The sequence below is a fragment of the Zeugodacus cucurbitae genome, chromosome 6, assembly GCF_028554725.1.
Source record: "Zeugodacus cucurbitae isolate PBARC_wt_2022May chromosome 6, idZeuCucr1.2, whole genome shotgun sequence".
In the NCBI taxonomy this organism is placed as follows: domain Eukaryota; kingdom Metazoa; phylum Arthropoda; class Insecta; order Diptera; family Tephritidae; genus Zeugodacus; species Zeugodacus cucurbitae.
The window spans coordinates 46,278,960-46,301,205 of NC_071671.1; the positions used below are offsets into that span (position 1 = coordinate 46,278,960).

At 34.9% G+C, this 22,246-nt stretch overlaps 1 protein-coding gene across 1 annotated transcript in view; it reads left to right on the forward strand.

Annotated features, from left to right (window-relative positions):
• LOC105209879 (uncharacterized) overlaps positions 1–16,649 on the forward strand; it is a 69,270-nt gene extending 52,621 nt beyond the window's left edge. The window contains exons 5-6 of the mRNA XM_011180528.2: positions 11,695–11,898; positions 13,155–16,649. Of these exons, the coding sequence (XP_011178830.2) occupies positions 11,695–11,898; positions 13,155–14,672 (1,722 nt within the window). The 3' untranslated portion in view covers positions 14,673–16,649. The remainder of the gene's footprint in view (positions 1–11,694; positions 11,899–13,154) is intronic.
• Positions 16,650–22,246: the final 5,597 nt, after the last annotated feature.

The window sequence follows — 22,246 nt, forward strand, 5'->3', positions numbered from 1 at the left end:
GTTCCATCAAAGAAACAAACAATAATTTCATTTCCTTTATAGAAGAATAATAAAGTCGCCGTATCAGTGAAGTCCACATTATAGTTGGTTGAAAAGGGAGGCGAAGAGAGCCTGACCGCAAGCGGCCGCACTTGGGCCATTATTAGGCCCATTGTGCTCTACATTACCACATGTTAGTTACTGACCCCTCCATTGGTCACTCTGAGAAAATGTAGGAACGGAATCTCTTATATTATAATCCAACACGACGTTGTGTATCTCTTTGACTTCCTTTAATTTGGAATATTGAATATTTTTAATGGAGGGTATTCAAATATCTTACCATACACATACAGTTTGAGGGATCTTTAACATCGGAGATTGGATTATATTAACCAAAAACTCAACGCCAAAAAATCTGAAGCATATGTAGTTCATAATGTCGACTAAAACAGTCGATGCGGAAGATGGCTCTCTCTTTAATAAGCAATGTTCTAAAGACGACTTTAATAAGAAGAATCTTTCCTTTGGCTTGACCATAATTGACCATAAAAGATGGGAATTTATTCTCGTATAAAGCAAGTGTTGTCTTATATATATTATTACTAGCATTTACCCGCGACTTCGTCCGGAACATGATAGAGCAAAACGCCCAGCAAAAACCATAAAAAAATCACTAACTCAATTCAGTTTTCTGTCTACTTCCTACCCCCTAAGTACGATGACGTAATCATTTTGATCTTATATCCATTTTTAGATAACCATCTACCTTACAAACTTTCATCAAAATCCGTTCAGCCGACGTGAAAGAGCAAAAGTCCCAACAAAAACGACTAAAAATCACTAACTCAATTTAGTTATCTGCCTACTGCCTACCCCCTAAGAACGATGGCGTGATTAGTTATCATCTATCACCATACCAAATTTCATCAAAATCCGTTCAGCCGGTTAGGCGTGAAAGAGTAACAGACAGGCAGAGTTACTTTCGCATTTATAATATTAATATGGATTTTGCGGTGATATATGATATCCCAGATGTGGATGACCAGAACTGGTGATTGGTTATACCATATCAAACATTGATATTAGAATTTTCATAGTTTTTTAGATTGAACTTTAGAATCAAGAGATCTCTGAGCTCTTCAAAAGTATCAAACATTTTAAATTAAAATAATCTTATAGAGAAGTTCAACTTCAAGGAGAGGACTAATACTTTCCTTTCAGAACTAATACTTTAATCTAGACTTAAATGACTATAACAGCCTTCGTTTACCTCTTAAAAACGCTAGGCCAATCTTTTAACCTTAGGGTGGGTTAGCTTCATGTTACACGACCTTCCGACATTCATCGATTTTATTTTGTAAATATGCATTGAAAATATTATTTTGAGTCTCGTTGCATTTTTCCCATACAGTAACTAAATAAAGCTCTCCTTAAGTTGGATTCATAAAAACTTTTCTCCATTCAAATCAGGAGATAAAGAAAAACTTCTCAGCACTCATTGTATTCCTTGTTAGGCCACTTTGAAACTTGAAATGGAATTTTCATAAACATATTTACAAATTAACGATGAAAACAAGTAGTTTTTAGTGAAAATTCACACACACACATACAAACTGTTTACGAAACTGACAAGAAATGATCGTAAGACAATAAGTAGATTGAAGTAACGCAAAATTTCGAACATAAAAATGGCAAGATAAGCGCTAATAAAGATGCAGCGGAAGTAAGTTGCAGAAGTTGCTGACAGGCGAGCTACTTTGGTGAACGACTGTACTGGCAAAAAGTGAACAGAGAATGTCACTAAATGTGACTGGAAAATTTACAAAAAAATAATGCAAAAAACAATAACAAAAAGGCAACAAGTGAAGCAACAATAAGCGAGGCAGTAAATAAAGCACTAAAAGTACTTTCAAACCAAAAACAAAAAAAAAATTAAGTGAAATTAAAATAAAATTTGTTATTATTTTACGACAACAAAAACAAGCAACAAAACTTTGCCAAACTGTTATAAAGTTAACGTAGACTGGCTTAGGCTGTGAGTATGCAACACGTCCGACTAGGCAACAAAAGTGAAAGGGGCAGTAAAGACGGAGTCGCCAGCCGCCAGTCGCCAAGTGAAGGCGCAACTAACGAAGTAGTGTCAAGTGGCAGATACTAAGTTTTCCAATCTTCTTTTTGGTTTGATTTTTTTTTTTTCTGTAATTTCCTGCTTTTATTTCAATCTTTTGTTTGCACTTTATGCGATTTCTTGCGAAAATTTGCATCATTATTGGCTGCAGACAGTCGGCAGGGGCCGGTGCAAAGTAGACAAAACAAGCGTAGACGGGACTGGCAGACAGCCACTTCGACACTTGGACACGCCGCGACTAGACGTTGGAGCGTGCGCACGCTCAAGTGCCGCCGCATGGACCAACTTTTAGTTGCCGATTATTTGTAGGCCACCCCGCTCCCAGCTCGTACCTCACCGTTTAAATGGTAGCGCATAGTGACTACGGTGTTGCCAAAGTGTGCGAATATGTGTGGAGTGGGTGTGGCATAAGTGTGCCTCTTATAAAGTTTTCACAGTTTGAAGTTTTTTGTAAAGAAACAAAAAAAATTCTATATGAAAATAAAAAAAATAGAAAAATGTAAACAAAAGCGCAACTTTTGCCCCGTGCATTCAGCAATTCGCTTGCCATGGCAACCCACATCCGTTGCTGCATTTTATGTTCGTTATAAAGTATATTGCTTGCAATTTGCTAGTGAAATCTGGCAACTGCCGAGTGATGCAACTATAAAAATCTAAAGTGAATTGCAGATTTCGAGTGTGCATACATTTAAGTTGGTTTTATTTTTATGTTCATATTAGACAACTTAAATTGCTCACAGTGTGAAAATTATGCCCAGTGATTGATTTTATGACTGCTTTCATTTTCGGTTATGCAATAAAAATAATCTTTAATTTTTTAATTTTTATAAATTGTCAGACTTTACATAATAAATAAAATAAAGTTATTTTAACTGTTCGCATATTTCTACAAAATTTTCAGAGGTTGAAATTATTTGTGTGACAATAATAATGGTTATAAATACTTTCTTCGGCGTGAAAAGTAGTTAACGTTCATATGAAAGATAGCTGTTGTATAATTATTGAACACATGCCTGTCATTCATTTCCATAAAATCAACCTTCCACAACTTAATACTTTTAATTGTCAAAAGCCTCAAAGTGATTTCACGGTTTTCTTAATAGTTTCAAAATGATTTTGAAACTTACTACCGAGTAATTTTTTAGAACAGGGATACTCAATCAATACACAAAGTAATAACAACAAGCATCATAATATTTTCAATAAGTTACCCTATCCTTTGACACAACATCTATAAAATTCTTCTTCAAAACTTGTCTTCACTCTTCGTCACTGGGCCTCTGCTCTTACATCTTGAAAGCTATCGGATAGGATGTTAACATCTTTATTAATCTAGGCAAATTGGCTGGCATTTAAATAAATCGACTCGGAAGGTGTTTTCTATATAACATGAATCAACCTAATTAACTCGCATTTAAAATTGACCATAGCCTAAAAGATATATGTACTTACATATGTATATAGTCGCCATTTACTGATCCTATAAGGTATATCTTGTAGTAAATTCCAGTAGAAACAGTATGTTATGTAGCCTTTTTATTAAACATTGAGCTGAGCTTTGTAAATGAAATCAATTCCCACAAATTTTTGGAATCAAAAGTTGTTTTGGTTTCATTTGAAATCCGTTAATCTACACTTTTACGAATTCGAGAGACAGTTTGTTTTATATTAAACTTTACTTTCCGGATATCCACATGAGCTCTAGCATACACTCCTATTGCGTGTGTCGACTGGCATTAGAATAGACTCCAGTCGAATGAGTCGATTATATTTTAATTTATTATGTTACTTGATCGTCAGAATTTCTAATGGCTGAAAAATATCTGGTTAATCGAGGGACCGTGACTTACAGTAACGCTAGTAATGGATTATCTACTGCAAGTCGACACTCGTAATATGGGAGGGAGTCTCCATTTAGCTTATATTTGAAAACTATTTTCAGAATAGCTATCATAAAGGGCTTTTCAAAACGGACGCTACAAAAATAGACCGATAGGGACAACAAACCACTCCAAATTTTTTCCGCTCTTTTGACATTTCTCATCTCATCATAATGCTTCTTTTAAATATTTAATTTTAGATATTTTAGGTTAGTTTAAAGAATTTTGGCATACTGACTATTTTTTCTATAACTGAATTTCACTAGTATTACTGCTATTACTCTGAGAAAGAGATACTTTTAAATATTTTGATCTTTAAAAATTAAAATAAGAAGTAATATATCCGATAACAATTAAAACTACCTATTCAGTACGAGTTCTAGCTCCATTAAATCTAAGAATTTCAAATTTCGCTTATTTCATGGAACATTGACCAATCTCATTAAAAATAATAAAGCGTTACATTGTAAATTACTTTACGCCCAACTCTTGCTAACCTCAAACGCATTTACAATAATAAATCAGTGACGCTTAAAAGGAAAAAATGGCAAATACTTCGGATCATTATTCCATAAATATAAAATCCATAAAGTAAATTTATGAAAATAATCAATGAAGCACACGCACAGCAAGTGCGACGAAGCGCAACGAAGTGTGATGAAAAGAAAAGCTGCAGAGAGCACGGTGACAATGAGCTGACTCATACCAAGCACTAACAGCATCATACCACTTAGCAGACGAGCCAACAATGAAGATGATAATAAAGTAGCAACTGGCAAAGGATGTGACAGGAATATGACAGGCGAAAAGTGGTCGAAGACTGGGCGAATGAATGATGCGTGAAAGGAAACGTATTTATGCGACAAGCTGGTGCCGAGGAGTTTAAGTCGAGCGAAAGTGCGCTCAAGTGTGTAAGCGAGAAAAAGGTAAATTAAAAGCATGACAGAAGAAGATGAATACAGCGAAGCAGTGAGACGGAAGTGACGACAAATGTTGGCAGTCGGAGAGTAATGGCTGACAATGGCTGAGTGTGCAGACACTCGTTAACATATACCAGCTCAAGCTGAAGGGAAGCTACATAAATGGAACTGCGAAGAAAATGGAAATGGCAGAAAAATTAAAAACAAAACGCTTAGTTTGTTGCCAACTCGATTTGAGGTAATGCCAAAAAGTTTATGTACCGAAAAGGGCACGATAACGAGCGCCATTAATAATGCCAAAGCTTCCGGTGTTGGGCTGATGGATGATAGACACCCACATACAAATATACTCATATATGAAGGAAAAAAAGTAATTCGGAAAGTCACAAAGTCCAGCTGAGGCCAAAATGCGCTCGACAGAAAATGAAATGTTAGTTAACTTCGAGGCGTAAATTACACACATACACTAAATCACATATATCCATATATGTAAGCGTAAATGTGTGAGTGGGTGTGTGACTCAAATTATTTTCGGCACCGCCTTTGTGTCAGACATTAGGTGCAGACGCAGACATATATAATGGCCAAGGCGACAATTTGTCAATACTCTAATTGAAGCAGCAGCAGCTAACAGCTATACGCAGCATACTTTTAGGCGACCAAGCAAAGGTTGTGCTATTTATACGTGTATTGTTATGCTTGTAAGCAGTGTCATGAACCCAACGTGACCTGACTCGTGTACTCACGCACTTACAAACACAGATATATTTATATCTGTATAGGTGCATAGCTGTGAGTTGTAGCAAATTAAATGCAGATTGCTGACAGCGACAATGAAATGGGCGGCGAAATAAGGCAAGTCCGATTAATTGGATTGATAAAAGTAATGACTAAATGCCGGAGATTAAGTAACTGAGCATATTTGTGTGGACAATACTTGGTGCAAATGTAGTTAAGTGCATATTTGAGAGTGAAAGGGATATGCTTGTGCGAAGGTTTTCAGAGAGAGTTGTGATAAATGATGCCTTAAGTTTGCGCAGAATATTTCAACTTTATGCAGAGCGCAATATTTTTGAGTTAATTACACTGCTTCGACGAACTAAGAAGACTATTCATTTTTAAATGCAGTCGAGATTTAGTAAATTAATTAATTTCCGGAACTTCAAGCTCTTCTACCTGAAAGATGGTAGAGGAAGATAGAGCAGAAGTAAACTTAAAAAATAAAATTCGTTTGGTAAATTTTTCTAATGAATTATTTTTTTTTATTTTGTGTAATGTTAAATAAGTCTCTTCGATTAACGACCGAATCTCAAATCATGTACGTTCCGTGAGATAAATACTAACTTTCGATATTTCATTCGATAAGTATATCCTATAGCTTCGGAGCACCAATTATATACATAGCTCTGGAATATTTTTCTCTAATTTGTATGATCTATTCCTTCTATGCTTATTTTTTAATTTAATGACTATTTCTTAATTGAATGACTATTTCATTTAAACTTTGACTTTTTAATAATTTTTACTGACCTCTCCTATGTGATGAAAGAAATTTTTTCATGAAAAAGATGTGTCACGCATCGAATAAACAAGGTGCTATGTTATGGTGTTTAATCAATTTCCGATTCTGGAATTTAGCTTGATTATTCTTTTTCAAATATTTAGAAGTTCAAATCAACAGCAAATTAGATATTAATTGTGTCATCGCATTTGCCCACTTAAATGCATATTTAAAATAGGGGTAAGTTTATAGAACAAAGACCTGTAGGTTGAGTTGGCATATTAAAGGCTTTTATAAAGAAAATAATTCTTACTCTCCATAAACCCATAAAACCGGTAGCCTCAAATATTCGCTACTTGCGTGAAATTACATACTTAGAATCATACGCCAGTACTACTATGTAAACTATTATGAGTTTTTGTACGGCTGAAATGGCAGAAAATACCAACAGTTGACATAAAAGTAAAATAGACGGAAAGCCAAAAAACTTCCGGTTTCCGGTTAGTTCGGGCAATTGTACTTTTACACGCATATACCTTCATACATTGTATAAAGCAATATTTACGACATAGCATATACGGAATTATATTTACATGCATACATATATGGAATTTTACAGGTGGTACGAGGGTAACTGAACATATTTTATGACTAAGTATTAATAAAATCGTAGTCCCTCTGAGTGAAAGTGTAAGACACTGTTTCTCTATTAAAATAATATATATTAACAGGACCTCTCCCAGATAACGACAATATATTTTTAGAGATCTTCGGTACATGTTTCAAACTAATATGTAGTTCAGCCAAATATTTCACTATGGAATATGCGCCAATATATGCAGGAGTATAAAGGTTAATGATCAATTGTAGGATTGGTTTCATAGATTATTCTGTACGGATAAATTGAGGTTTGGTCGAAAGATATTAACATCAAGGGAAACAGTAAGGGTATCCCAACTATACTAGTATTTTTACAGCTTCAGAAAGAAGAGTTAATCTGGAACATAAGATTCTAAATTTATAAGCGATCTATGTGTCTAATTCTAATGCCGCTACCTAGTTGTCGATGGTCCCGAAACACGTTTTGGAAATTTGGAAATATAGAGTCAAGTTTTCATATAGTCATATCTAACTTCTATTTGTGAACTCCCATGATCCATTGATAAAAATAAAAAGTAGTTTCTCTGATTATCAAAATCAATAACAGTCATTAACTTTTGGATGGTAACCCTAGTAAATTTCAGCTGTATAATATATTTAGCTATATATATTAAGGTAGTTTTCACTTGCTGGATTTAGTAAAAACTGAATAACTGAAAGATGTTCTAGTTCTAGTATTACATTAACTTTTGTCAGAACACCCAAAAAACTAATGAAAAAAGGTTGAATATATGTACATACATACATATACACTTTATGAGTCTTGCAAATAAAAGAAACTGTACTGAAATAGAATCTTTGGGCATGCCAATGATTAAGGTGTAACTACACTAATTACAAATATAAGAGCCAAAGCAAAAGAACTATTTTAACAGCTCAACATAGCTACAAGTCACTCGCTCGAGACACTTACAGAATCCTTTCTCAAAAAAGTAAAGAAAATGAGCCAAAAACGAGAAAAAGTATACATAGGAAGTAACTGAGCTTATCTGCAGCTGCAGCAGCAACTCAGTGAACTCATGGCTAGGAATATCCGCTGATGAAAACCAACAACGCAATTGTTTTGTGCCACCCAACCACTTGTCGCCGCCGCCGAATGGGTGCTGGAAGGGTCAATGGAGGCGTGCTTAATGGCTTGCAAAAGTGAATGTTGGATATTTTGTAAAAACACGCGCGCTTAATAGCCTGGAAAGTTAAGCGGTAGCAGCAAGAAAATGGCTGCTTGCGGCTACACGCCTTGAAGTATGCAATGCAATTGCCAAAGAAGAGGTAATTTGCGCTTGAACAATACTTTGCGGTACTATCGGTACTATTCATGGTGATTGCATTGCCGCAGCCGCGCCGCCACAGCCACAAAGAAGCTAATGAAGCAATTTGAAAGGCAAACTTGGCAGGAAATTGCAGTGTTGAGTGCTTGGATTAATTTGTGGCATGCAACATCGCTACATGGTGAACAACAGTGAGTGGAGTAAAAACTACACGAATTAAGAAGAGGCGACAATTAGCTTGGCATTTGAGGGTGAAGAGATGGATGCACATAAAATGAAGGCAGCACCTAAAAGGACTTCGGACAGACGCACACATATAAATATATATTTCCAATTTAAGTTTCTCGTAAGCGGTGTGTATTTAATTTATATAGTGTCGCCGCAAGTGATAGTGTCGCGAAAAGCACTTCCATAAAAGTTTGTTGTGATTTGCGGTTGTTCAACTGCTTTACTCTGTGTTGTATGTAAATGTGTAACTCTACTCGCTGCCATTAGCAGCGTGGCGTAACTTTGTATAATACTGCTGCACAGCTGTCGGGTTGATTTTATTACCTTGTTTGCTCTAGCGTTAGGACGAAAAGACTCTCGATTTAATTACTTTGTGTGTTTAAACTTAAATGCGTTGAGCAATTAAATGTTGCGGGTTTCGTTAGGAGAGCCTCCGTTTGTGTGCACTCTTTCGGTCGTATAACTGTAAAATTTTACAGCTTTGAATGTAGTACAACATCTTAATAGCATTTCGCTGTGAAGAAAAAGGCTTTCTAATTTAAATTTATATAAATTAAGTTTTTGAAAATTTAAATTCGTTTTTGCTTTTTAATTTAATAATTTTTACTCCGTTGTCTATTATAAGGAAGGTAGGACCCTTAGCTCAAATGCATGTTATATTATAGGCCTACACCAATATTGAGAACTGGCGTGGAAATCTTCTCTGGTCTATGTGATATATGTATATCGTAAAGAGTAAATTAATTATTAGCTTTGTATGTATGTATGTGATTGGCGTTGCAACCGTTTAGCCGGTTTTATTAGCTTTAGCTTGATAAGATTAAGATCTTGATAATTTATAATAAATTAATTTTAAAACATCAAACTATAACAGTTATTTTTCCAAAGGAAAAATGGAAATAATCTAATTTTTATTTACCAAATTCCAGAGAGGATATATAATAATCAGATTCTTAAATAGTTGATCAAAACATCAATATTCTAATAAAAAAGTATTATAACAACACAACAATGGTACTAAGACCCCAAGGCTTCCAACAGTTGGTTGAAAGTAACAGATTTTTTTCATGAGAGAGCAGCAGCGAAATGAACCTCAGTTGGTTGGACCATCTAAAAAATGCAGACTTGGCTTTGTATAAAACTCAGAGTCTGAATTTCCAGGTCATTGAGAGCAAATATGTATGATTAACTAAATTACTATTTAGTTGACAAAATTTTCAAAAAAAAAAAACCCGAAATTTTCCGTACATTACATTTTAAAGTCCCCATTCTATTCTTTTATTCTTTTTCTTATCCATCAAAAACATAATCAAGGTTTCGACTCAGTCTAATGCCATATTAGAACTCATGAGAGTTGGTCACTGAGTATATTCCATCGAAGGTCAGTCTACTTAAAAATAGTTGAAATCATTACTATATTTTTGGGATTTCAATAGCCTAGTTAACAAACGAAGAAAATAATACTCGCCTTAAATAATATTAAAAGCCCAGAAATCATACTCTTAGAATACACCCAGAGGTTGAAAGGAAATTTTCAGAACCGTATTTGAAAAGCATATTATATAGTCGATGTTCTCTTTATTGGACCACTGTATTCGTGTTATAGAATTGTGAAAGTTTTTCAGTTGAATACAATGCGTGAGAAAATATAGCTACTCTTATATACTTAAATGTGATATAACTGTTTGATACGAAGGCGTTATCGTTTCGGCATTAGTCTACTCGTTAAAATCGTCTGTGGAGCAAAGAATTTTCATAACCGTCATTTTCAATTTTACCAAGTTTTATTTCAGAGATGTTATAATAGTTTTACTCTTGTAAACGTCTCAAGTGAATAATTTCAGTACATAAAGACTCAATGTCATTTGTAAATTATAATTGTAATTTTCTTTTTCGGGCCTGTCAGCTGAACAGCTTGCATAATGTGTTCGATTCACTATGCTTTAACGCTTAAAGAGTCGTTATATATTTATGTGTACTTAAGTTCAATTGATTTAAATACCGAACGGTTTTTGGTATTCTAAAAATGAATTATCTAATAATTAACTGAGATAGTTATATTGGTTTCTTTTAAACATATAGTAATATATAAGTTAATACCAGCCCTAACTCTCCAGAGCCGATTACATCGAACTTCTTTTAAAAATCTGTAGCAACTCAACTCCAGAAGGGTATTCCAAAACCAAAACAAACAGAATCGCACCAGTTTTCTTTCATTGCATTATCCACATTTCATTCAAGCTTGTAAATATGTATTATGGAAAACATTCGCTACTACTCCTTATGTTGTGGTCGTAAAAATTCCCAAAGGAACACTTTCGCTCATTGCCCCTAAGCAATTTAACAGCATTTCCATCCCTCAGCGGAACCCACAATTTCGCCATTCAACGATGTAGTTCAATGGCATGGCCCAAAGATTGGCCTTACCACAACCTGCTGGTTGTTGTTGTTGTTGTGAAGACTTGTGTTCTTAAATATAACTGCAATTGTTTGCTGTTGCTTGTTGTTGTTTTTGGTTGCTTCTTGTTGTTGTACGTTGATTTTGTTGTTGTTGTTTGTTTGTTTGTTGCTTTGTCTGCTGTGCTTTACAACTTCTTTGGGCATTTCATTTACAACTTTTTGTTTCGTTTTCATTTTATTGCCTACCGCTAGGCATAAACGTTTTATGCGATGGCTATTTAACATTTATTGTTATTTAAATATAAACATATTTAAGATTTCCATCAGTTAATGTTTTCCACACCTACGCCAAGCGTGTCCTCAGCGTGGTGTGCCCAGAAAAGCAACAACAAATATATACCGAGAACAACAACAAGTAGAATTCCTTTTAACTACTTTTATATCACTTTTCCATTAGGAGGGTTCGCCACTCACATCTCCACTCTTCTATGTAAATGTGTATGTGTGTGTGTCTGCATCCTCCCACCATCGCTTATTATTAATAGCTGTTTGCTGAGTTTTATTTGCTTGCCGCCGTAAAAATAAAATCGCTGCTGAATAATGTAATTTGTTTACGAAAATGTTTTTTATATATTTTTACCTCATACATATACGACTAACCTCTACATATACATAGTCCAAATTTATAACCTTCACATTTTTTTCTCTACTCTCATTTCCTTTGCAGTGCGATGAACCATTATCCGCCGGTGACATTGTGGTCTTCGCCCAACGTGTCGGCTCGCAGATTTGCTGGCATCCTGGTTGCTTCGTTTGTTGTGTTTGCAAGGAATTACTTGTGGATTTGATTTATTTTCATCGTGATGGCAATCTCTATTGTGGCAGACATCACGCCGAAACGCAGAAGCCGCGCTGCTCCGCCTGTGATGAGGTATGTACACAATTATATGCCGGTAGACTGTAGATACCATACATATGTACAAAAAGTAGCGCTTTGTTTACTTTTGTCTGTGCGGATTGCATTCCTTTGCCCTGGGCGCCCGACCTCCTCAGCATATTGTATGTGGATTTCTTGGATTTTGTTTATTTAAGTTTTTTCTACTGGTTTACAATTTAAGCTTATTAGAGTAAGTCTGTTTTGCTCGGTTTCGGTTCATCAGTAACAAGTTGTATTGACATTTGATTGTTTACCTTCTGTGGGCGTCCTCTTAGATATTACACATGGAGATCCAGCTTCTTAACAAAAGCTTTGGAAAAGGCCTTAAAGAAACCTTCAAATATTAACCATTCTGAAACGTATCACTTATCCAGTACTTTAGACCGACCTCCATACATCAGAAAGAACTTTCAAATTCGTTGAAGGGAAATCCATCTCCTGCTTAAAGATCTTGCTCTTTTTTGTGCCGTGTTTTCTTAAAAGCCTTATCGTCACATGGTTTAATCATGCTTAAAATCAACTGAAGACCTTACAGTTTCCAATATATCAGTCCTAAAAACTCGAGTTCGATACGCTTCAGCCGATCATCGCTCCAATAAATTGTGGGATTCGTAATCTGATAGGCATTGATATCAACTTTGACCTAGCTAGAAGATATTTATAAGTAGTTCGTAGAGAGAGAACTATAAAGATATCAGGGTGTTCCAGCTATGTCTAAAATGAAGAAATATAACAACCAACATCTACTAAGATGAGGTAGCTGATACCAAAACTAAAATAAAATTTAGTAACAACTTCTGAAAATAGATATTATAAATATAATACAAATAGTTTTACAATTTATATGGTTTAATCATGCTTAAAATCAACTGAAGACCTTACAGTTTCCAATATATCAGTCCTAAAAACTCGAGTTCGATACGCTTCAGCCGATCATCGCTCCAATAAATTGTGGGATTCGTAATCTGATAGGCATTGATATCAACTTTGACCTAGCTAGAAGATATTTATAAGTAGTTCGTAGAGAGAGAACTATAAAGATATCAGGGTGTTCCAGCTATGTCTAAAATGAAGAAATATAACAACCAACATCTACTAAGATGAGGTAGCTGATACCAAAACTAAAATAAAATTTAGTAACAACTTCTGAAAATAGATATTATAAATATAATACAAATAGTTTTACAATTTATATGTTTTATTTTTAATATCTATACTTATACGCCCCTCATACATTCTCCCTATTTCAGATAATCTTTTCGGATGAATGCACCGAAGCGGAAGGTCGCACTTGGCATATGAAGCACTTCGCCTGCTTTGAGTGCGAGCATCAGCTCGGCGGTCAGCGTTACATCATGCGTGACGGCAAACCCTATTGTCTCAACTGTTTTGATACAATGTTCGCTGAGTATTGTGACTATTGCGGCGAAGTGATCGGCGTCGATCAGGGGCAGATGAGTCATGACGGTCAGCATTGGCATGCCACGGATCAGTGCTTTTCATGCTGCACTTGTCGCTGTTCACTGTTGGGTCGACCATTTCTGCCGCGGCGTGGCACAATTTACTGTTCGATTGCTTGCAGTAAAGGTGAGCCGCCCACACCGTCTGACACCAGCTCGGGACCTCAACTGCGTCCCACACATCGCGCTAGCACAACAAGTCAAATAGCGCGTTCACCGCGACCGGGTGCACGACATAAGGTCAGCGGCGGTGGTGGTGGCGCGGTTGGCAGTAACGGTAAGAGTGCCGGTAGCGCCGGAGATTTGCTGGAACGGCAGGCGCGTCAACGAATGGAGGTGGGCATTGATCGTTTGATGATTGTGGGAAAGTTGGCAGCGGGTTGTGAGGGTATTATGCCGCCGCTACCTGGTGTACCACGCCCCGCGCATCCACCACCTATAGACCTCACTGAGCTCGGCATAAGTTTGGATAATATCTGCGCCGGCGATAAATCGATATTTGGCGATCCCAGCAATCTCACTTCCTCGCTGCCCGACATGCTGATGTCGAAGGGTGAGGACTCACACAGTTATCAGAGCATTGACAAGATCAATATAAACTCACCGAGCGCATCCGAGCTCACACAAAGCACGCAGGAGATCACCAATGAACTCGAGCTGGAAAATGATGACGAGAACTGTGCACTACCGCACGACAACTACGAGAGATTGTTGAATACGAAGCGGTCGCGCAATAAATCTGATATTGATGATGAAGACGATCACGATAACGATGATGATGAAGAGGACCACAGCGATGCTGGCGATGATGATGGCAACGGACGTCCACACTTGAAGGAGGTTCGCTTTCACAGCGTACACGATACCATGTCACGTTCGAAGAGCTACACGGATAGCACGAATGCACGACGCCGACGCAAGAAACGCAACCAATCGCGCAGCTCCTCGGAAATGCAAATCAATCAAGCCAATCTAAGACTGCACAATGCGCAAACGAATTTGACCGGCGTGCACAACAATCTCGACAACTGCGACGCGGCAAGCGTCTGTTCCACTTGTTCGTCCAGCTCTTCCAGCGATATGGACGACTACTTGTATCGTATACCGGCGCGTAGACATTACGGCGGCGTGCGTGTCTCCTACGTGCCGAATGATGCGATCGCCTACGAACGTAAACGCAAACAGGCCGCCAGTGAACATCAGCTGGGTAGCGGCGGATCCTTGATTGGCGGTCCAACAGCTTCGATGACCGCATCGACAAGTGGCGCCACGAGTGGTGGCGATACGAAGAATTGCATAATTTCATGACAGCCTCCGATATTGCCGCCGCCACCGCTCAGTCTTGGCAGCTACTATGTATTAGATACGATCTTGGAGGAGCAACGTTTAGTCGTTGAAGAGAAGCCACCGGGTTGTTTGAGACGCGTTTGGCGCATGTTAACCACCGGTGGTAAGATTAAGAAAACGACAGCAGATATGCAGTGTGTTTGAAAGGGATATTTGAGAAAATACATTTGTTAAGAGAACATGGATGGAAAATTATATATTCTGTTCGGAGAAATTTTAGAAGAAAAGAAAAAAAAGTTAAATAATTTTAAAATTAAAAGGTTGTACTGAAAGATATTCTAAAGAGAACTGAAAACAAAATATGTAAAAGTAATCTTACAATCACTTATAGAAGACCGAAAGCTCTCTTCACTCAAGTATATGTTGTTGTTTTCGATTTTGTCGGTCTGTCCTCATCACACAATGTTTTTCGAATATGTCCTCTAAGAGTAATTTGTAGTCTTGACTAACACAATCATAAAGGTTGTACAAAATTATATTGAAAGAGCATTTGTTCTGTATATAAGAAGCACTGAAGAACTTCCATATCGTAGTTGTAGCTGTAAAGCAAAAAACTTAAGAATAAAATATTATAAAAATTAAAAAGATAAATAAATATCAAATACGAAAATGAACAAAAAGAAACACATATTTAACGAAACTTTGTACAAAAGAAACACACAAATGAATATCGATTTACACAGTTTTATGTATAAGCTTGTAGCAATTAAGTGTCTGTATTTTATGTATTACTTACAACAACTATTAAAAACTTGCACAAAATGTATATAATAACTATGTAAATATATAAATATACATATACTAAAAGTTATATATGAATGTTTTATTTAAAGACAGCATGAGGCGAAGTAGAGAAAGAAGAAGGTGGAAATATTGAGAATCAAAATATTGCCAGCCATTTGAAATCAAACGAATTACATTAACTTCGAATACAGTCAAGGTCCTACTAAAAAGAAATATGAGTGTTACGAAAAACCTAGATCCGATTTCATTACCGATTAATGACAACAAGTTTCTATGATCGCGATTGCTTGTCAGCACGAAATGCCAAACCTCCGAATACATTTTCGCGAAAAATAACCCCTATTAAAATCTATTATCTCGTTGGGGTCAGTTTAATTTTCAAGGTCTTCGAAACAGACGTACGCATCGCTCGTTTCATGTTCGTTTCTCGAGATCTTCATTGATGTTGCGACCAAAGACTACTATCGAATAATTCAGCTAGTATATCGAAACTCATACATACATATGTATGTATATCGAATAGGCTCATCACTTTTACTCACCGAACCAAGCATTACATTTTTTAATATTTCGTCATGAGCATAAATATGAGATCTCTGATTCCAATACATTAAAAAAATAAATATATAAAATAAATAAAGTAATAAATATTTGTTTGATTTCAAACAGGCAGTGCAAAATACAATCACATTTGAATTATGAATATAAAAGCTATAAAAATCTCCTAAAAGCACAACAATAATGAATAACAACAACGAATGGCGAAATTCTTCCATGGAAACACTATAAAAGCAGGTCTATGACAAACAAATAAAAGCCTTCCATCATTCAAGTGTTCAATTGTCGATTTTTGCGATAGAGAATGGCTCGTGTAAGGTTTCACAAAAACAAAAAAATCAAAAGTATAGCGAAAAACAAATTGATTGGAAATAATAGAGCTGTTAACAATGAAGCACAAAAAGTGAAAAAGCAACCACACAACGCACAAAATACACTTCCAAAATAGAACAATAAATGAAATATGTTACAAAGAGAAGGAGAGAAATAAATACACACACATAATTAAACCCACATATACATATGTAAATATTTGAATGGTTTATGAGTGTATACAAAAGCATGTATGTAATTATTTATTTATTGTTTTGATTGGTTGCGAATACACACCCATAGACACATTATAAATTACATGTGAACATTTGGCTCAAGGGCGATATTATATTTATTTGGTTTTTTATATATTTATGCAATCAATTAAAGAGTTTTTTATATTATTTTATTTTATTTTATTTTATTTTATTTTATTATATTGTATTATTTTATTTTATTATATTGTATTATTTTATTTTATTTTATTTTATTTTATTTTATTTTATTTTATTTTATTTTATTTTATTGTATTTTATTTGATTTTATTTTATTTTATTTTATTTCACTTCAGTTTATTTTACTTAATAGTGTAAATAATTAATTTCTTTACATGAAAGATAATGTGAAAGGGAATTATTCATTCGCTTACATTCGAAATCGATTTTATCTGTTTTTGTTTACCTTTCGCACTCACTTTCGCTTGAATTTAAATTCAAATATATTATTTTTAACAATAAACATCATTCAAATATTATACCGTTGCCTAAATATCATCTTATTTAATAAAGTGTTTATAGACTAACAAAAGTTTATTGTTTTCATGCTAAATACTTGCAAAATTTTTAATGCTCATACCAAATACAAAAGCATATTGATATGTAAAGCAAAGCAAAACAAAAACCAATAATATCGAGAAGAATTGAAAAAGCCAGTCACAAAATATCAAACAAAAGATTTTATGTAATTTCTAATTCTTCACACTTTCCAAGCTTTTAAAGAAAGTGAAACTTTTAAAGCAAATAATTTCGAAACAATCCTTTCCTAACTGTTTTTATTGTAAATAAATTATTTGAAAGAAACAAACTAATGATTTCACATTCTCTGTATATCTCAATCTCTAACTTTCATGTTGTTGTTTTTATTTTAATTTATTCTTTATTGTTTTTGTTCACTTTTTATTTCTTAAAACACTTTCGATTTCTCTTCTTAAAAACAATGAAGTTCTATAAAGAAAGTGAACTTAGCAGAGATTCATAGAAATTAATAGCAGAGTATGCTAATAAGCATTAACAGTATGTTAAATTAACAGGCTCTGCTAATATTATATTATATATGTATATGCTAGGGATTCTCGACAGTAGAAATATGAACTGTACATTGATTTTAATGTTACAAATAAATAAATATATAACGAGGTACTTATGTAAAGAACATTCTATACGGTAAATGTGTGAAATGAATTGAATTTAAGAACATAAAATATATCTTAGGCGTTTATATATACATACATATATACTAGCATTAAGTATATCATTATTGAACGCTGTGTAAAGCGATTGAAACAGAAATAAAATATTGCATTTAACAGAAATGAAAAAAAACCTGTTTTTCCCTTATTTCCAATTTCAATTAGAACCATTGAGTCGCAGATTTTATAAGAACTTCTAACAGGTCATCGAAAAACTGAAGAGTATTATCTCTCATGGATGACAAAAGCTGACCCTCAACAGATATCCAAGAAACATTTTGGTGCCTGAGACTTTACTAATTGCACTAATTGTTGGTAGATGTTTTTACAGTATTTTTATACTCTCGCAAACAAAAGTTGCTGAGAGAGTATTATAGTTTTGTTCACATAACGGTTGTTTGTAACACCCAAAACTAAACGAGTTAGATATAGGGTTATATATATCAAAATGATCAGGGTGACGAATAAAGTTCAAATCCGGATGTCTGCCTGTCCGTCCGTCCGTGCAAGCTGTAACTTGAGTAAAAATTGAGATATCTTGATGAAACTTGAAAGACGTATTCCTTGGCACCATAGAAGATTAAGTTCGAAGATGGGCATAATCGTACCACTGCCACGCCCACAAAATGGCAATAACCAAAAACACATAAAGTGTTATAACTAAGCCATAAATTAAGCTATTGAAGTAAAATTTGGTATGAAGGATCGCACTATGAAGGGGCATATGTGAATGTCATTTTTTTGTGGAAGTGGGTGTGGCCCCGCCCCCTACTAAGTTTTTGTACATATCTCGCAAACTACTAAAGCTATATCAAGGAAACTTTCTAGAGTCGTTTATTTTAGGTACTACCTTATACAGTCCAAAAATGTAGGAAATCAGATCATAACCACTCCTACCTCCCATACAAAGGTTATGTTGAAAACTACTAAAAATGCTTTAATTCAGTAAGGAAACCCACCAGAAGCCTTAAATTGTATTATAAAGATGGTACCGAAGTGCTGCACTCATAATGGTATACAAAATTTAAAATGGGCGTGGTTCCGCCCACTTATGGGTCAAAAACCATATCTCCGAAACTACTCAACCAATTTCAATGAAATTCGATTCATAATATCTTCCTAGCTTGATATGTTGTGAAAATAGTCCAAATCGGTTCACAATCACGCCTAAACCAGAACTCTGAACTCGGTCTGAATTGTTTACTATACAATATTTAAAGTTAGCACTAGTGCAGATATCGGCACAGAACTTTGAAAAAGTTCGTCGAAATCGGTCCATAAGTTTTTAAGACCCTATATATCGAATATGAGGACCTCAGTACTTCTAAAAATTTTTTTACCGAAATTATAGTTAAGTCTCTCAGAAATTTTGAAGAAATTTTGAGGGAATATGTTTCTTCTAATATTATGTCTCTGTGCCAACAATGAGTGCAATCAGGTCATAACCTCACCTAACTCCCATATACTTAACAATAGGGGTTTCAAACTTTCAATGGACTTTATACCACATATATGCCAAATATGTGAGTCAAATTGTTTGTTATATTAATAAATTTAAATAAATAAATTGCGAGAGTATAAAATGTTCGGTGACACCCGAACTTAGCCCTTCCTTATTTGTTTTTTTATTTTTTTTTAATAAGGTTTGAAGATAATGCTTGCTGTAAAGAAATTTAGTGACAATGAAAAAAATAACAGATACTGAGATATATTTTAAGAAAAGGTCGATCTTTCTACATGAAATGTACAGGAAAGACCGTTTTAATTCCACGATAGTAACAATAATGGTAATAACATCGGATTTCTATATAACTATGACCGTTTTTGTTATTAATGAAATGCTTTGGAAAAATATATTACTGTTTGTGTTTTCAATGAGATCAGAATGAGCCCAGATCTTTATCATTACTTCATATCAATAATATAATTTGGAAAAAGGAATCTAGATCTAGATCATATCGATATTAAGCTCTAGATATAATACAATGCCAGATACAGATTACTAAATACTACAAGTTTGGATTTGAAAAGTTGTCTTGTAGTAATCTATTGATTGTCAAATAATCAATAGGTCGCCTAGGTCACGTGGGAATAATTTTTGTATATTTCAACTTATTATCTTCATTGAGTTTCTAGTTGTTACAGTAATTACAAGCATGCAGTGAACCTTGACTCCGGATTCAGACTGTAATAAAATCTGAAATAAAAATCAATTGAACATTAATGGAAATATATAAAACATGTACATACATACATAGACTTCCTAACATGCAATTTAGTAATGCTATGAAGTTCTCCCTTCCGTGACCAATGTAAAATTCACATCAAATATGGAACTAAAAAGTTTTTATTGTATTTAAATTCAATCACACATGCACTTAAGTTGTAAATATTTTGTAAAATCACCTGTTTTCATGTAAATTGAAAAGCACACACCAATTCGAAATCATTTGTCGTCATTAATCAAACTAATTGATACAAGTCGCAGACAAATATAATACTTGAAATTTACACATAACATTAATTAACTAAAATACACGAAATCAATGAGGAAAGCAGAATCAATGAGAATATAAACGCGAAAGCAACAATAACAACAATAATTTGTAGTGATACACAGTAGAAATTAACATTTACATCATAATTGTGTGGTCGAGCGTAGACAATAGCCAGACAGCAGGCGACAAGATTTTCTAGCGAACGAGCGGATGTAGTGAAGAAAGAAAGTAAAACACATAACAAACAGAGTTTAATAATTATTTGACGAAAAGTAATAATAATATTTGGGGAAAAGAAATAAGAATTATCAGAGGCAAGTAAAGAAGTTGGATATGGTTGATGAACTATGACTTAATTGAGTGTAACAGGTTCCATAACACACTTTTATCGCGAGAAAGTTAAACATCAAAATTCAAATCCATCGATTAAATAATTTGGGCATGCTTGAACGTTTATGCCGAATATTTTACTCAAAAACTGCAAGATCTAAAATATATTTACCTAAAACAATGTTCCTCATTTAACTGTGACTATGCGGCATACATAGTTACAAAATAGTGAAACATGTACGGATAGTTCCGAATCATTTTATCATTGAACTGTTCTTTTTAAATTTTCTATTCTAGTTAAATATTATTTATACAATTATTTATTTGGTATACAATTTTAGAAAATTGAGTTTAAACATTTTTTAATAAAATTTCTAGTTTGAGAGAGAATTGACTCGATAACCTTGACAGGTAAGCAGTGAGTTATTTTAGGTTTTATCATATTCTAGTATATATGCATGTACGTTTATGTATGCTCCTTAGATTATTCAAGAGACTAGGGTTTACTGTTGTAAACCTTACATTTATACAAAACACACTCTTGTAAAAGAAATCAAAGAATGTTAGAGCCCTAAAGTTACTGTGAACGGACTTACTCAAAGTTATCTCGTTGTCGTATTGAAGTGGGTTGCAGAATGTGGCCTTTAAATCAGAGCAAAACTGAAATGTTGCTTTTCACAAGACGGTACAAAATACCGGAAACTTGTATCCGTCCAGCGAATAGAGTCAATTACCTACGGCTCATCCTAGACAAAACGCTCTCATGGAAATCCAACATAGAGGAGAGAGCTAAGTAAAGAAGATGGATCGGAAAAAGATGGGGCCTCTCACCTAAAGTGGTTCTCTGGCCATATGAAACTATAGTCAAGCCTATTATGTTCTATTGGATACTCGTGTGGTGGAAGTCGCTTGAAAAGGCCTCAATAGCTAAAAAGCTAGTAAACGTTCAACGAGCGGCTCTCGTAAGTATGAGTGGCGCGCTCCGGACGACACCAACCTTAGCACTTAACGCCTTACTGCGCATAGCACCCCTGGAAGTAGCTGTGCTTGGTGCTTAGCCGCGAAAGCTGCATTAGACTTAGGGGAACCGGGTTTATAGACGAGTGCGTGACTGGACACTCAAGAATCCTCGCACACTTCGACTTCATCCCGTGTTTATTGGATCATCTCCATGCCGCCGAGCCTAGCCCTGGCAACAACTTTTCTGCTCTTATTCCTTCAAGGGAAGTTTGGGGCGAAGGCGTCGCTGGATGAAAGGCCCGGTGAGCTTCTTCACGAATGGGTCAAAATCGGCGGGAAAGGTGGGTGGGAGAGTTTACTGTCATGAACTCCGCATCAGTATTATACAAGTGGTATACATTTCTCATGATTAATGGACTGATACGAGTATAAAGTATTTCTTTTTAGAGTGCAGCAATACTAATTTTTTCTAGAAACAGTCGAAAATCTCTATCGAAAATCGAAACCTTCAACATTCATTGATTTTTTCGGCAACCAAAGCTTTGATTGTATTTTTGAATTTTATGTATTTATATTAGTAGAGAATTCTTAAAGGAGGCGTAGTACAAACGATGCATTAGAAGTATAGTATATATCTAAGCACTTTTCCTGATATTTAACTTTCA